The sequence below is a fragment of the Dermacentor andersoni genome, chromosome 2, assembly GCF_023375885.2.
Source record: "Dermacentor andersoni chromosome 2, qqDerAnde1_hic_scaffold, whole genome shotgun sequence".
Taxonomy (NCBI): Eukaryota; Metazoa; Arthropoda; class Arachnida; order Ixodida; family Ixodidae; genus Dermacentor; species Dermacentor andersoni.
In genome coordinates, this window is record NC_092815.1 from 171,457,527 (window position 1) to 171,471,856 (window position 14,330).

Here is a 14,330-nt window from a genome sequence, read left to right on the forward strand (position 1 = left end):
ATACAGTCTCGGACTGCAGGTGGGATTCTTGCTTTCTGGTCTGTGTCTGCAATGAAGCTTTCACTGTAGTTGAGGTAGCGCAAAACTGCACGTCCGGTCGGTGTGAGCTTGAGCCTCTCTAGTTGGCTGATGTTATGAGTCTCGACCAGCTTTTCCCACGTATTGGGGACGCCGAGCTTGAGGAGTTTCTCCGTTGATGCCATGGGTGGGAGGGTCAAGGCTACTTTGATTGCCTTTCGAATGACAACATTGAGTTTCTTGATTTCTGCCGGCTTGAGCGTCAAGTAGGGAGTTCCGTAGGTGATACGGCTAGTTAGGAGAGCTTGAACTATGCTTAGTGTGTCGTGCTCCTTCAGTCCGCTTCTTTGGTTTGTGATCCTCTTGATGAGGTGTGTAACTTGTGACAGTGTGCGTTGGAGACGCGGGAGAGTGGCCGCCCCTGATCCGTCCTTGTGGATGTGAAGTCCGAGTACGCGAAGAGAGTCGACTGTAGGGATCTTGGTTCCGTTGAGCGAGACGCTAGGATTGGGTTCAATGTAGTTAGGTGGTCTTCCTCGTGTCCGTGCTCTCAGGACGAGAAGCTCCGACTTTTCGGGTGCGCATTGGAGACCGCAGTCTCGGAGGTATCTTTCGATAGTGTCGACGGCTTCTTGTAGATTGTGTTCTTGTTGTTCAGTAGCAGGCGCTTTGGTCCAGAGCGTGATGTCGTCGGCGTAAAGGGCATGGCATAGGTTTGGGATGGCATTCAGTTGTTTCGGTAGCTTGATCATTGTGATATTGAAAAGGAGGGGTGAAATAACTGATCCTTGTGGGGTTCTTTTGTTGGGTAGCCGAAATTTATCGCTGCGGAGGTTCCAGACGCCTACTGTTGCAGTTCGGTGTGTCTGCTGCTGATGTAGTTATAGATCCGGGCTCCGCAGCCTGTATCTTCGAGGCTGTGGAGAATGGCTTCGTCGCTCACGTTGTCGAATGCGCCCTTTACGTCGATTGCCAAGATTGATGATTTGCGCCTGTGATCAGGTAGTCAAGCAAGTCTCTAATTGCAGAAAGCTTAAATATTTCTGGCAGAATTATAACTTTTCGTTTTTGCTACTTCAAATTAATGTTAACTTGCTTCACCATCTTGTTCTCGGTCTTTGTGATAGACTTATTTCGTTATGTTTTATTCTTCTTTTCTTGGTTTTTTGCGTAGCATGCGTGAGTCTGGCTACCGTTTGCACACAGCGCGGTCCAGGTTGGCGGTCACACACACCAAAGGTGTTCGGTATAGGTCGGCCATTGATTCGAAAAGCTTTACTTGCGCTCATATTTATCTCCGGTAGACAAAATTGTGTCGTTCATGGTTTTTCATTTCTAACCGCTTATGCACAGTTATACATTGTATTTTATAAATTTTTAGGCTATACTACTTAACAGAATTTTATCACTGTGTCCGCTTACGGCTTAGTGCGCCACAGCCAGGGCCTAGTGTATGTAATTGCAATTTCGATGTCTTGTAAATGATATTATGTTGAAATAATCATTTTCATCATGAAGGTGAGGATCCAATTCAGTTTCTAAATGCGCGATTTTCCTCTGTATACACATCTTTCGTATGACCTACCTCACCTTTGACCTCGATAAGCTGATTCTGATTCTGACGTCATCATGACGAAACATAGAATTAGTTGTGCGAAAACATCATCTTCGTACAGCTTCTTTCGTATAGTCAGACTTTATGGTAAACACATTCGAAATATGTATCTAAGTATTGATGTATTGATGATCACTGCTAATTGACAATTTTGTTTCATTTCTTAGAGGCATCGTTTCGTGCGAGTCCTGGTAAGTATTGAAGGACTTATCATGTCAAACTGCCGCATGTCATTAGTTACTTCCTGATGAAAAAAAAAACTGGAATAAATCTGCTGCCCGCGGTTCGCGATCGTAATGATTCCACGGCATGCTTCCACTGTTGCGCAACGTCTTCACTGTAGAGCAGCCGCACGACCCAAGAACGGACAGTGCAACCTCCCTGCTTAGAAGCAGAGCGTCCACATATTTCAAAGTGTGCTTGAAGGAAAAGGTCCGTTTCCTTCACTCATTAAGGGATGAGCTTAATATGACGATGTTATTTTCACATTTCCGGACCTCTTGAGAAAATACAAGTTCCTCAATAAAGCAGATAAAAGACGGCAATTTTCTTTTTAAAATTCGTGATCAACTACATATGCTTAAATCCTTTAGGCTAATGAACACAGATGTTATATAGACATTATAAAGCAATTATTGTAAGCAAATAACGGTAAAGTTAAATATTTAGTATTTCTAAACAAACGAAGCATTTAAGTAGAGATACTACATCTTTGTTATTTTTTTCAGAGTTGCATTGAGGAATTCACGTGGTCTGAGACACTAGCTTGTTTTCTGGTAAGTTTATATTATAGCGAAGAGGAGGAACGCTTTAGTGGGCCGTCCTCTCCAGCGGTTTCTAGTGGGTCAATTTCTCCAGCGCTCTGGCCGCCCGATTCATGGCCAATCCCCCGTAGTGGGTTGTGCTATAACTACAGGCACCAAACCAAACAGAATCCAGCGCTCTGCTCGTGGCAACGCCGTTCGTGCTGAGAGTCCCTGCCCTGTTCTGACGGCCTGCCCAAACGCTGGTGACTAATAAACACTTTTACAAGTGGTGGAGAGTGCTTCAGCCTACAACGTGAATCCTGCGACTTCAATGCCGTATTCTACGCTCCACCTTGCCTGAAGAAGCACCCCACCAAACAGCTCCTTCCCAGCAAGCGCTTCCTCGTGTGCTCTCGTGTGCCTACAAACAGGGACCCTGTAATTTTCAGCGGCGCGGATGACGCCGACGTGTAGGACTGGTTGACGGCATATGAGAGTACGGTAAGCGCCCATAAAAATTGGGACGATCCCGCAAAACTGAACAACGTGCTTTTCTGTCTCGCGGGTGTTGCCATGGGACCTATGCCTGAGGTGGTCCTCGTTCAAGACCTCTTTAGTGACTGTGTTTGGTCGTCATGCTGTGCACAAGCTGCGTGCGGAATCATGTTTGCGAGAACGTGCCCAACAACCGGGTGAATCATTGACCAGCTATATTGAAGATGTTCTGGACTTGTGGAAGAGAGCCAGCGCGATCATTTCGGAGTCCGCCAAAACCTGCAATGTAATGAAAGGGATAGGGGACGGGCTTTCAACATGCTACTTGCAAAAAATCCTCAGTCCGTGACAGACATATCATCACTCTATGCCAAAGTTACGAGGAGATACGCAGGCAGCTCTCGTTGACATGTGGCGTTTCATCGCAAGACGAACACGTTGCTGGTTTGGCTACCATCTCCAACCAATCAGCGCTGCTTACAGAAATGAAAGCGTTCGTTAGGGACGAAGTTGCACGCCAGGTTTTCTTGATTACCGTTGCTGAGCCGCCGAATATGCAATAGCCTGTCTCGAATGTTGTACCTCCGCTCCGTCGCTCGATCTAGCAAGGAATCGCCGATTTCTTGCCAGACCAGCGCCAACACCTTCCCGCGGTTGCCCATGTCAGCTACGCTGAAGTCGCTGCGAGGCCCCAACAGGCCCCAGTGGCTGCACCACTCAGCCACGCTTTAATCATCGCGACGGCCAAACCACTTTCGTTTAGCATGCTTCGCTGTTGTGGCGACGTCGTGGGGAAGCCCTGATAGCAGGCCGCCATGCAGTCATAGCAGCAGCCACCCCGTGCTACCCGTCCTGTGATATGGGCGGGACCTCCCCCGGCGAACCGGTGGCGTACCCGCGACAACCAGCCAATATGCGCTGCGTGCGGCTACGCCGGTCACATCACACGTTATTGTAATCGTCTGCAGCCGCCTAGCGCCACTCCACCCATGACAAGCCAGCCCAACCGTCCATATTAAGACCCCCGTGGGCTGTGTCACCAAGATGGCGCTCGACGCCGACTACCCGCCGTTCACCGCGTCCTCGCCGTCGTTCACTGTCGCTGATGCGACCTCGCACCGTAACTCGGGACGACGAAAACTAATGGTCGCAGTCCAAGAGGTATGCGCTGCGACACCATCGAAATTTGAAATCTTTCAACGCACTCCCTCGAATGTCATCGAATGGTTTGTTGACCGCGTTCGCGCATCCGCACTCGTGGACACAGGAGCCGCCACATGTGTTGTGGACGCTATGCTTTGCCGCTTACTTCGGAAATTCACGCCACCCATTTCTGGGCTGTCCGGCCGCATAGCCATAACTTCGCATATTCATCGCTTAACTGCTTGCACTGCTCGCGTTGTCATTGACAATGTTCTATACGCCATATTATTCATCATCCTTTCCTCGTGCTCTCATGGCGTTATCCTCGGCTGGGGATTTTCTCTCGCGCCAAAATGCGTTATCTATTGCGCACGGGCCGAAATAGAACTCTCGCCGCTGTTAGATTTGCCGCTAACAGACATTTCTTCACTTTCGAAGAAAGTACTTGTCTAACGCGACACCCACGTTCCTCCGAACGCGTCAACGGCCGTGCCCATGTACTATAGCGGTATCTCAGACCCAGTTGGACTACTGTCTCCATCTGACCGCTTTCTTACTCGGAACGGTCCGCTGCTACCTTTTGCGACAGTGGACACCACACAGGACTACAGTGCCGCTTTCGTTTGGAACCCGTTCTCATACCTTGTGATGTATTGAGGAGAATGTCTTGGAAATGTAGAAGCCATTGAAGACGTGCAAGTTATGGACGTGCACAAGGACAATGACTGTGCTAGTTCCATTGCGCTCAGAGCTGTTTCTACGTGTGACCCATCGCCCAGTGATGTCTTCGGTTCTTCTATTGCGCGTGACCTTACACCGGTTCAGTAGTCTCAGCTTTTGTGCCTCTTAGGAGAATTTCGTTCTTTCGATGTAGGGCAATGTTCACTAGGCCGGATGTCAACTCTTACACATCGCAACGACAGTGGCTCACAACTGCCATTGCGGCAACATCCGCATCGTGTATATTCACTTCATTCGCAATTTCATCGCCATCATATCGCCACTGACGAAGCTACTTAGAAGTGACGGACCGCCCCACTTCGTGGCCAAAGAGAATGCTTGGCAGTCATCAAAAAAGAATGCTTGGCAGTCATCTGGGCTCTTACTAAGTTCCGGCCATATTTGTATGGCCGTCAAGTTGATGTAGTCACGAACCGCCAAACGCTATGTTGGCTGTCGTCCTTGAAAGATCCCCTAGGCCGTCTTGCCCGATGTATCGCCTGCAGGACTACGATATCCGCGAGATGTGCCACAGTGGACACCAGCATACTGACGCCAATGCTCTCTGCGCTCTCCTCGGCCTAACGATAATGCCCGCTGCTCACTATCCCAGTTTGCCGTTTCTTCGATCGACCGTACTGCCATCACTTCTGATCAGTGAAAGGACCACTCGATCACACCCCTTAGACTTTCTTGCTGGTTCATCTGCACGACCAGCCACTCGCACGTTGTGTCGTCAAGCTCGCCATTTTGCTATTCGCGGCAACCTACTTCATTAACGCAATTATAACCTCAACGGCCGCCAGTGGTTGTTAGTAGCACCTCGCAGTCTGTGTTCTGACGTATGCAAAGCTTTCCACTCCGATCCGCAGTGCGCACACTCGCGAGTTTTCAAAACTTCTTAACGCCTTCGACAGCGGTACAATTCGCGAGGGATGTAGCTACGTTCAGAATTCGTTCCCTCTTGTTCCGTTGGTCAGCGCCGGAAATCTTCATCCAGTCTCTCGCCAGTCATTCTGCAACCTTCAGCTTGCCCTACCTGGCCGTTTGGGCGCGTCGGCATCGGTTTGTATTGGCTCCTTTCCCTGAAATCAGCTGACAACCGCTGGGTCATTGCGGCAGTGGACCACCTAACACTACACGCCGAAACTACCGCCCTGCCTGCAGTTAAAGCACGCGATGTTGCCTCCTTCCTGCTTCGGTGATTCATCCTGGGTCATGGGCCACCTCAGTAACTGCACAGTGATCGCGGACATGTCTTCCTGTCCAGTGTAGTTGAAGTCATGCCTAAAGAGTATCTCGTTGTTCATCGCACAACTACGCCTTACCATCACCAAACCAATGATCATACAGACCGCTTCAACCATACGCTCGACGAAATGCTCACCATGTACCGACCGCACAAATTGGGACGTCATTCTGCGCTTCGTAACCTACGCGTGCAACACCGATACTCAGAGCACCACCGGCTTTTGACCCTTTTTCTCACTGTATGGTCGGCACCCGCCGCACAACATCGACACAATTCTACCATACCGGCCGGATGCATCTGAATCTGCGCTCATTTCTGCCACGGCAAGACATGCTGAAGACATGCTCGGGCCTTTCCCTCCGATGACCAAGAGCGCCAAAAGAGAACTCCCACTGACACCACTTCTGTGCCCACTTTCCTTGCTGGAGCACATGTGTGACCTGCAGTTCCTTCGGCTGCACCTGGTCTCTCTCCTAAACTATTGCCCAAGTAGGAAGAGCCCTACCATATCGTCGAACGCGCATCCCCTGTCAACTACAAGATCGAACCCGTTGAACCGTTATCGGACATGTGCCGTCGGGGACGAGACATTGTCAACGTCGAGCCCCTGAAGCCGTACTATGATCCACTTGTAGTGAGGAGCTGTTGGGTCGCCGGACGGCTCCCATTTCGTTCCCGGGGGTAACTGTAGCGAAGAAGAGGAACGCTGTAGTGGGTAAATCTCTCCAGCTCTTTGATCGGGGAACGCTGCTCGTGCTAGGATTCCATGCCCAGCTCTGACGGCCGGCCAAAACGCTGGTGACTCATATATATATATATATAAATATATATATATATATATATATATATATATATATATATATATATATATATATATATATATATATATATATATACGTTTCATGAAATACGCTTCAATATCTTTGAAGTATGGCAGTATGCCAGATAAGATAGTTAATTGACTACCCCTTAATTGATTTAACCACAGGGGCGTACGTTTGAATATGGCTCAACGTAGTAATTAGATAAGTAATTATGCTAACTAGACCGATTAATGTTTTAAGCAATGCAGTCGTGCGACTGATGGCGCCGGAAAGCTTGGAGTGGGGAATCTAAGAATGGAACTCACTATTTCGGCGTCGTCAAGACGAGCATATCATAATCGTTTCGACAAATGCAAAAAAAAAAGAAGAAAGTGAAATATTTATAGCGTAATGAATTCCCGTCAATTTCCCGCAGAAAAACGAAATTTAAGTTCAGATAAGTGTAACTATCATGCCCTTATATGTCTATGAGTCAGCTGACGGCTTACGCCTCACGTTCGGGCGAGCTTGAAGCAAGCGATACCGCGGCCTGATAAGGACGCTTCTCATTAGTATTATTATTCTCATAAGGATTAGGCATCCTAGAGAAAGTAAAGGTGGCAAAAATGCAGGAAGTGCGATATTGGGACGCGAAAAGTGGTCGTAGAGCCTCTAAATACACCGTATGTCCCTTGAAATCATCAGAGCTACGGAAGAGCTCATTTCTGTAGTATTTTGTCTACTTATATCTGCCTATTATTTTCGAGTCATTATGCATGTGGAAATACTTTTGTTCACTCCCACCATGAAAAGTGCAGAATCGATGCTTGAAGAAAGTCAACAAAAGCTGACTGGCATTTCAAGAAAAAGATGCGCTCTTTTTGTTATATTGCGATAATTATCGGGCGTTCTATTAGAAATATTTTTAAGCTAACATTTGCATTGGAGACCTATAAAGAATAGTATATATAAAATATATATCTCTAAGTATATTCTGATAGCATTGGCCCCGAGAAATACGTTGTGTGCAAGTGTTTTCTGTAGTCAATCAAATAAAATCTGTCATACTGGGCATACTGGATAATAGTTGCACGTGTGTTGCGAAACCTCAGAACCGGCGATAAAGTTTCCTGTACTGCATTCGAATTTGGTCTTTCTTCTGAAAGGAACTGCTGCTCCCGTTGCTGCATGTTTACAGTCATGCAAGGCAATTACACTATTATGCAATTGATATTTATAAGAAAGTGTATATTTATTAAGAACTCGCTGTACCTTTAGGCGACATTATAGGAGGGCCGAATGGCGTACATAATCGCGTATATAATCTATACACAATTACATAAGGGGCGAAGGGCATATGATGACAGTACATAGGAAGAAAAAATTCACCTCTATGAATGGCTCCTAACGTCTTTTCTTTATTCAATACTATAGAAAATACCGGATAACTATACGCAAGCCACCACACTATGATGCGTGACTCGGTCCATTCAAGGTACGCGTGACATTTGTTTTGTTTATGGAAGAGCTAGTGGGTGCCGTTCGCTTTATAGCGCTGATTCAACGAAATGTCCTCTTGGATAGTCGTTTGATGGAAGCCAAGCCGAGGCAGATATTACGGCTTGATTTAAACATTTAGGAGAACAATTACTCACGCCATGAACTTCGGACGTCGGTGAGCACGAAGATTCTTTCATGTAGATGACTGCGTTAATACTAAGTGTGTTAGAATCAGCTGATATTACGTTAAAGATGTCTTTCAATTAGCGCCACGTTTTCAGCCGTTTGCTCGCAATCACAGCGCCGTCACTCAGCGGGTGTACGATTTATTTTGAAAGGAGCATCTTGCTTTTCTCAGTGGTGTCGCTTTTCCGAACGACACCACTGCATGATATGTCATCCAGTCGACATATTCACAAGACGTATTGTGCATTGAAAAAATTAGATAAAACCAGTAAGCCGCAGTTATTGTAAAGAAGCATGCGCGCTTTGCGTCTTCGTTGCTTTCTTTGCTTTTTGCTAACATATAGAAATGTTGCAATCTGAAGGTGAACAAAGCAGTTGTTTGTTTGCACATCGTCTTCTGGATGTTGTCGTGTTGTCCTTGTGCGGGTCATTTTAGAACTGTAAAGCGTAACGTTGCTACCGTGAAACAGAAACAGTTAGCTTACACGCAATCGTTTGCAGAATATACAGTTAGTTTTGTCCGTATTCCATAGATCGCCCTTGCTTCGTTAGTACTTAGTCCATCTGGAAATATTGAAAGAATAATCCCTAACGTGATTGTTAGGGGCTCCGATATTTGTCCTTTGAGCCAATGATTAATAAAAATATGTTATCATCATCATAAAGTAATGACTGTAGTATATGTTTCTGCAAGAACATTTAACTAGGAGAGAGCGGGCCGTGTCACCTTTGGCTTCCAGTGCTCGGAAGAGATGGAAATTGTTCCTCGAGCTAGTATAATTTACAACTCGGCAGACCGAAAATGGGTCAAGTGGGGCAGGTCAGGCTGATCCTGCAGGTTGGTTCAAAGCTAAGTCACGACGCAAATAAAGGTGTTTACCCCCTGCGCTTGCACGCACGTTCAAGTGCGAATTAGTCTGATCGGCGGCTGGTAGGCAGCTACGGAGAATAACGTGCTGTTTGCGCATTGTGTTGCTTTCTATGCAGGCGCGCTGCTAGTGCGGTCGCTCTCTTTCGGAATCAAGTTAAGGAAAACAATCTCTGGTCGTGCTACAGCACTAGACGAATATTTGGAACCGTTGGCGTCGAGATCATATTGATGCAGCTAACATTCCGTGGCAATATCGTGACGAAACAGAGTTGGTGCGCTTTCGTGAGGCATTTATTAGCTGAGGAAGATGTAGAGGCAAGAAATAGCGAGGCGCTCAGGAGCAAAATAACTGGCCACGTCCATGGCGAGCTGAAGCATCCGACGATGCTACGGCACAACAAGGGTCCCTCATTTCAGCGTTTGCGAGTGGTGTCGAAGGATCGCCTCACGCCATTGCGCAGTCCTGTGCCGGGAACACCAGCAGGAAGGTAATAGCAGAGAGCCGATGTGCACTGCACAAACCCCAAAACTTCACATTCGGCTGTCAATTTTGGTGCTTCAGTGGCTGAGTGCTTGAACCTCAGTTCGTAAAGAAATCTTCATAACTCTAAAGGTTCGTGAAGGTGGCGGAAATTTGCGAATATCACTGCCTGATTAGCTCAGGCAGGATATTTCCGCGAGTATTCAGGTCATGGAAGATAACTTTGTGATAAGTTGTACGGTGTAATTGATCCACGGCGATAATGCTCCCGTTAGCCTGTAGTGCACTGAGGTGAACGTAGGTAGTTGGTACAGGGGTTCAAGAGTCATGAAGGGGGCGCGCCACCCAGTTCTACATAAGTCTGATGGCATAGAAAAGAAAAAAAAACTAACAAGGATGCCGACAGATGAAGTAGCACACTGTGGTATGAAAGTTACGCAAAAAGGGATAAAAGTGCCTCAGAAAGACTGGCAAACGTTTCGACAGGTGCACCTATCTTTGCCAAAGGCAAGATTGGCATTCTCGGCGGATTAGCTTTCACGGCTTACTTGGGTGACGTCACGCGCTGTCGTTGTCGGCTAGCTGAAAAGACTGAAAAGAAAAAGAGCCCTGTCATTTGCCGTTTATAGGTATTGTGGCTAAAATGCGGGAGTACGAAAGCGAGAGGAAGAGAGCAGGAGAAAGGGGAAAAGGTAGAAGAAAGAAAAAAAGTAGGGCGCGTGGATTGTTAGGGCAGGGAGGTGATGGGAAGCCTTGAGGAAGCTCAACAGAAACCGTAGGTGTAGTAGGCGGCATACATTTTTTTGGGTTACACAAGACACAACAGAAATTTGGCTGAAAGTACGATTTGTCAGAAGAAGTGTATAAGAAAGTGTTGGGTACTGCTAGAAAGTCTTTGAAACGAAAGATAACTTCGTGAAACCATGTAGCTAGAATAAATTGCCTACGATGTGCAGCACCGACGTCTGGAGTTAGTAAGCTCGTCTACTGATGAACTCGCAAGGAGAAGGACCGTGTCATTTTAAAACGTGAGCAGAAGTGCTTTAGTTAAGCCAGTGCCTATGAGACATTTGGATGTCGTTGAAGCCTTTCGGTGTGCCAGTGGCAGCCGCAAACCTTAAAAAGTGAACAATCAGCCGTGATCTTTGTGCTTGTAACATTACGGTCATGAGATGCAGTTCGAAGATTCAGATGCATCACGGTAATCTTCTAAACTGTTGCTCTTCCATACTTCTTCCAAGGACTTATCCTGGCGCACACAGGTCACTAACATATTTTCATCTGCCAAGAAATCACTGGATTTTATCAAGCGTCATCTACGCGCCCACAAACCGGTTAAGCTACTGCTCTGCCACTCAAGAGCCTAAAAGAAACTGTAATATACATCCGCCATATGCAATCCGCTCTAAATATAGCTCATCATGCACTCGAAGCCGTTCAAAACCGCGCCGCAAGGTTATTTTAGTTATTCTTATAACGTGAGCATATCTTACTTAAAGAGAGAATTGTATTTACTTCCCCTTTGTACGCGCCGGCACATGGCAAGCCTTTCACTTCTCCATATATTTTATCACACCTCGCTTAATCAACCATCGTACATGCTGCCTGCAGCCCGAACATCTCATTGCACACGGCATACTTTGAAGCGGGCCGCCCTCGCATGCGCACTGTTACCTATAGCGCCTCATTCTTTTGCCATGCCGCTACAGATTGGAACGACCTGCCCCACCAAATCGCCGCTATCACTTGCCCTTGTACATTTATGGAGAGTGCTACTGCACACTTTTCACAATGGAACTGACATGTTAACGCGCTTATCTGCTCGTGCAATTTTAGTTTGTATAATTTCGGTCTATCTATTTGTACTGACATATTTAACACTTTAGCGCACATAGCCTTCTTGCCTTTCTTTCGATTCTTGTTTCCGCGTTCAAGTACCTATTATGCAAGTTATGCAATGATATATTCACACCCCTTATGTAGTACCCGCATGAAATTAGTTGCATAATCAGATGCATAATCAAGAACAGGGCGGATTAGAGATTTATACTAATGTATAAATCTCTAATCCGCCCTGTTCTTGATTATGCATCTGTAGTTTGGAGCCCGCATAAGCAGTTAGAGATTAATAAACTAGAAACAATACAGAAAAAAGCTGTGCGATTTATATGTCATCGTTACGATCGCGACTTTTCGCCCTCTTCTACACTTTCTTCCTTGAACCTAAACACGCTCTCTTCTCGTCGCCGTGTCGAATCATTAAAATTCTTGCATTGCATTGTCACTTCTTCGGTTAGGCTCTCAAATGATAATTACATTAACTTCGCGCCAGGATCATCAACGAGAAGACATAATGACCTAAACTTGATACCCTACTACTCACGTACTAACATGTTCAAATTCAGCTTTATTCCCCGCTCAGTCGAAGACTGGAATTCATTACCTCGGTCCATTCGCTCATGCTCATCCCAAATTTTTGCAACCGCCATCCTAGATGCATAATCGGGCTCACCCATGCCCGGCAGCATTTGTATACCTTCTTGTGTATTTTCTTTTTCATTAGTGCTCTTTTGTAAAAGTGTTCACTTGTGTTTATTTGTGTAATTTCCTTTTATCAGTGCTCTTTATTAAAAGTGTTCACTTGCGTTTACCGCTGTATATTCCATTGCATTTTCTGTACCTTTTCTGAACCCACTCCTGCTATAGCGCAAATTGCGCTGCAGTATGTATAAATAAATAAAATAAATAAGAAGGGGTCTTTATGGTAATAAAGTGAAGTGAAGAGCTGAAGCTATGTGCTGCGGTTAAAGGTTGCTTTCCGTGGGCCGGTAGTCGCCTTACGCTCTCCGTGTCACCTGTGTGGCCAAGTTTAGTTGAGGTTTTGGTAACCCGACACACTATGGGATGGTAATCACGTTACCGGCTTTCGCAGCAGAAACACACACACACACACACACACACACACACACACACACACACACACACACACACAATACTAGGAGTATTGTGTGTGTGTGTGTGTGTGTGTGTGTGTGTGTGTGTGTGTGTGTGTGTGTAGGTGAAGTGTGTGTGTAGGTATTTCGCCCCAGACACCAGCTGCTTCACATGGAGTGAAACAATACTAGGAGTACGCATAAGTGAACGGCGACTATTTTGGATGTATTTAGCACTATTTGTAATTTAGAACTCCACACTTTTTTTGCACCATTGTGAGAACAACCTTAGTTTATATAGTTAGAAGAGCGTTTCGTCTGCATCCTCTGGATTTTTCTGACGTTGAGGTGAGGGCAAGTATGCCTTCCAATATATTTAGAGATATTAGGTCACACTCCGCAATGTCTACTCTGAAGAACTTGATCGTACATTGGCACGTATAACGCACATCTCCACGCAGTCCGGTGTCATTATCAATCTTATGAGACTTGACCCGACCAGTATAAACACTTTTCAGATATTATCGGCCGTTATCAGCCTTATCGGTTGTTATCAACGATATCGGACTCGATACAACCCTTATAAACCCCTGTCAGTCCTTATCCATCTTATCAGAATTACTGCGATCATTATAGGCTCTTATCGCTCTTTAGCACCTTATTCATCCGCGTCGAATCATTGTCATCCGTGATGAGACCCATATCAGATGATGATGATCAGATGATGAGACTCATCACTCCTTATCGTCCTTATCAACTCATTGACTACTTATCTGTCATTGCTGCGCGACGTGAAGCGCATGAGCCCTCACAGGTGGGTGGTATTTCGGCTGATGAATGCGGCGCTCCAACGGAAGGTGCGGTGCGTCTTGCCACCTCAGAAACGCATCAGCGAAATGGCGTGTTCAGCATTAAATGTTTGGAAAGCCGGAATATTCTTGATGTCTAAAACGTTCCAAATCAGCTCTACATGGGGTACGACAGACGGCTTTTATTCCAACATCATCAAATCCTTAAACAAAATCTGTTTAAAAAGAAAAAGAAACTGTTCTCCCATGACATTTGTTTTGTTCCGCTGGTACAACACATTCATATGGTTCAGATACATTACTTTCCGCAAGCATGGGTGCTTCGTCCAGTGCGTAAGACACTCGCTTCTGAGCGTTTAATCATAGATCCGAAAGTCACCACCGCCAAGATTCTCCCTGTCAAATTTCGTTTGTTTGCACATTGATTTTTTTCTAGTGATTCGTCTTCCGTGAGAGACGGACGGACAGGTTTCCTCGTTGGGTAAGCATAGAAAGGATTATGCATTCAAGAGGAACAAAGGGAAGCGCACTCTATGACAAAAGTAAATTAGGTGGGGTGATGAAATTACAAAATTTGCAGTGGTAAGTCGTAGTAATCAACTAGCGCAAGACAGGGGTAATTAGACATCGCTGGCAGACACCTTCGTCCGGCAGTACACAAAATATAGGCTTTTGACGATGATGCGTAGTTGAGATGCAGCCTCTGTCTTGCCGATTTCGCAAACTAGAAATTAGGAAACCCTCAAATCGAGACCACA

The 14,330-nt window shown here is 46.1% G+C and overlaps 1 protein-coding gene across 1 annotated transcript in view; it reads left to right on the top strand.

The window, feature by feature from the left end:
* LOC129387237 (uncharacterized) overlaps positions 1-14,330 on the top strand; it is a 43,403-nt gene that overhangs the window by 27,272 nt on the left and 1,801 nt on the right. Inside the window, exons 5-7 of the mRNA XM_055076035.2 lie at positions 1,801-1,824; positions 2,362-2,409; positions 8,227-8,287. Coding sequence (XP_054932010.2) covers positions 1,801-1,824; positions 2,362-2,409; positions 8,227-8,265 — 111 coding nt within the window. The 3' untranslated portion in view covers positions 8,266-8,287. The remainder of the gene's footprint in view (positions 1-1,800; positions 1,825-2,361; positions 2,410-8,226; positions 8,288-14,330) is intronic.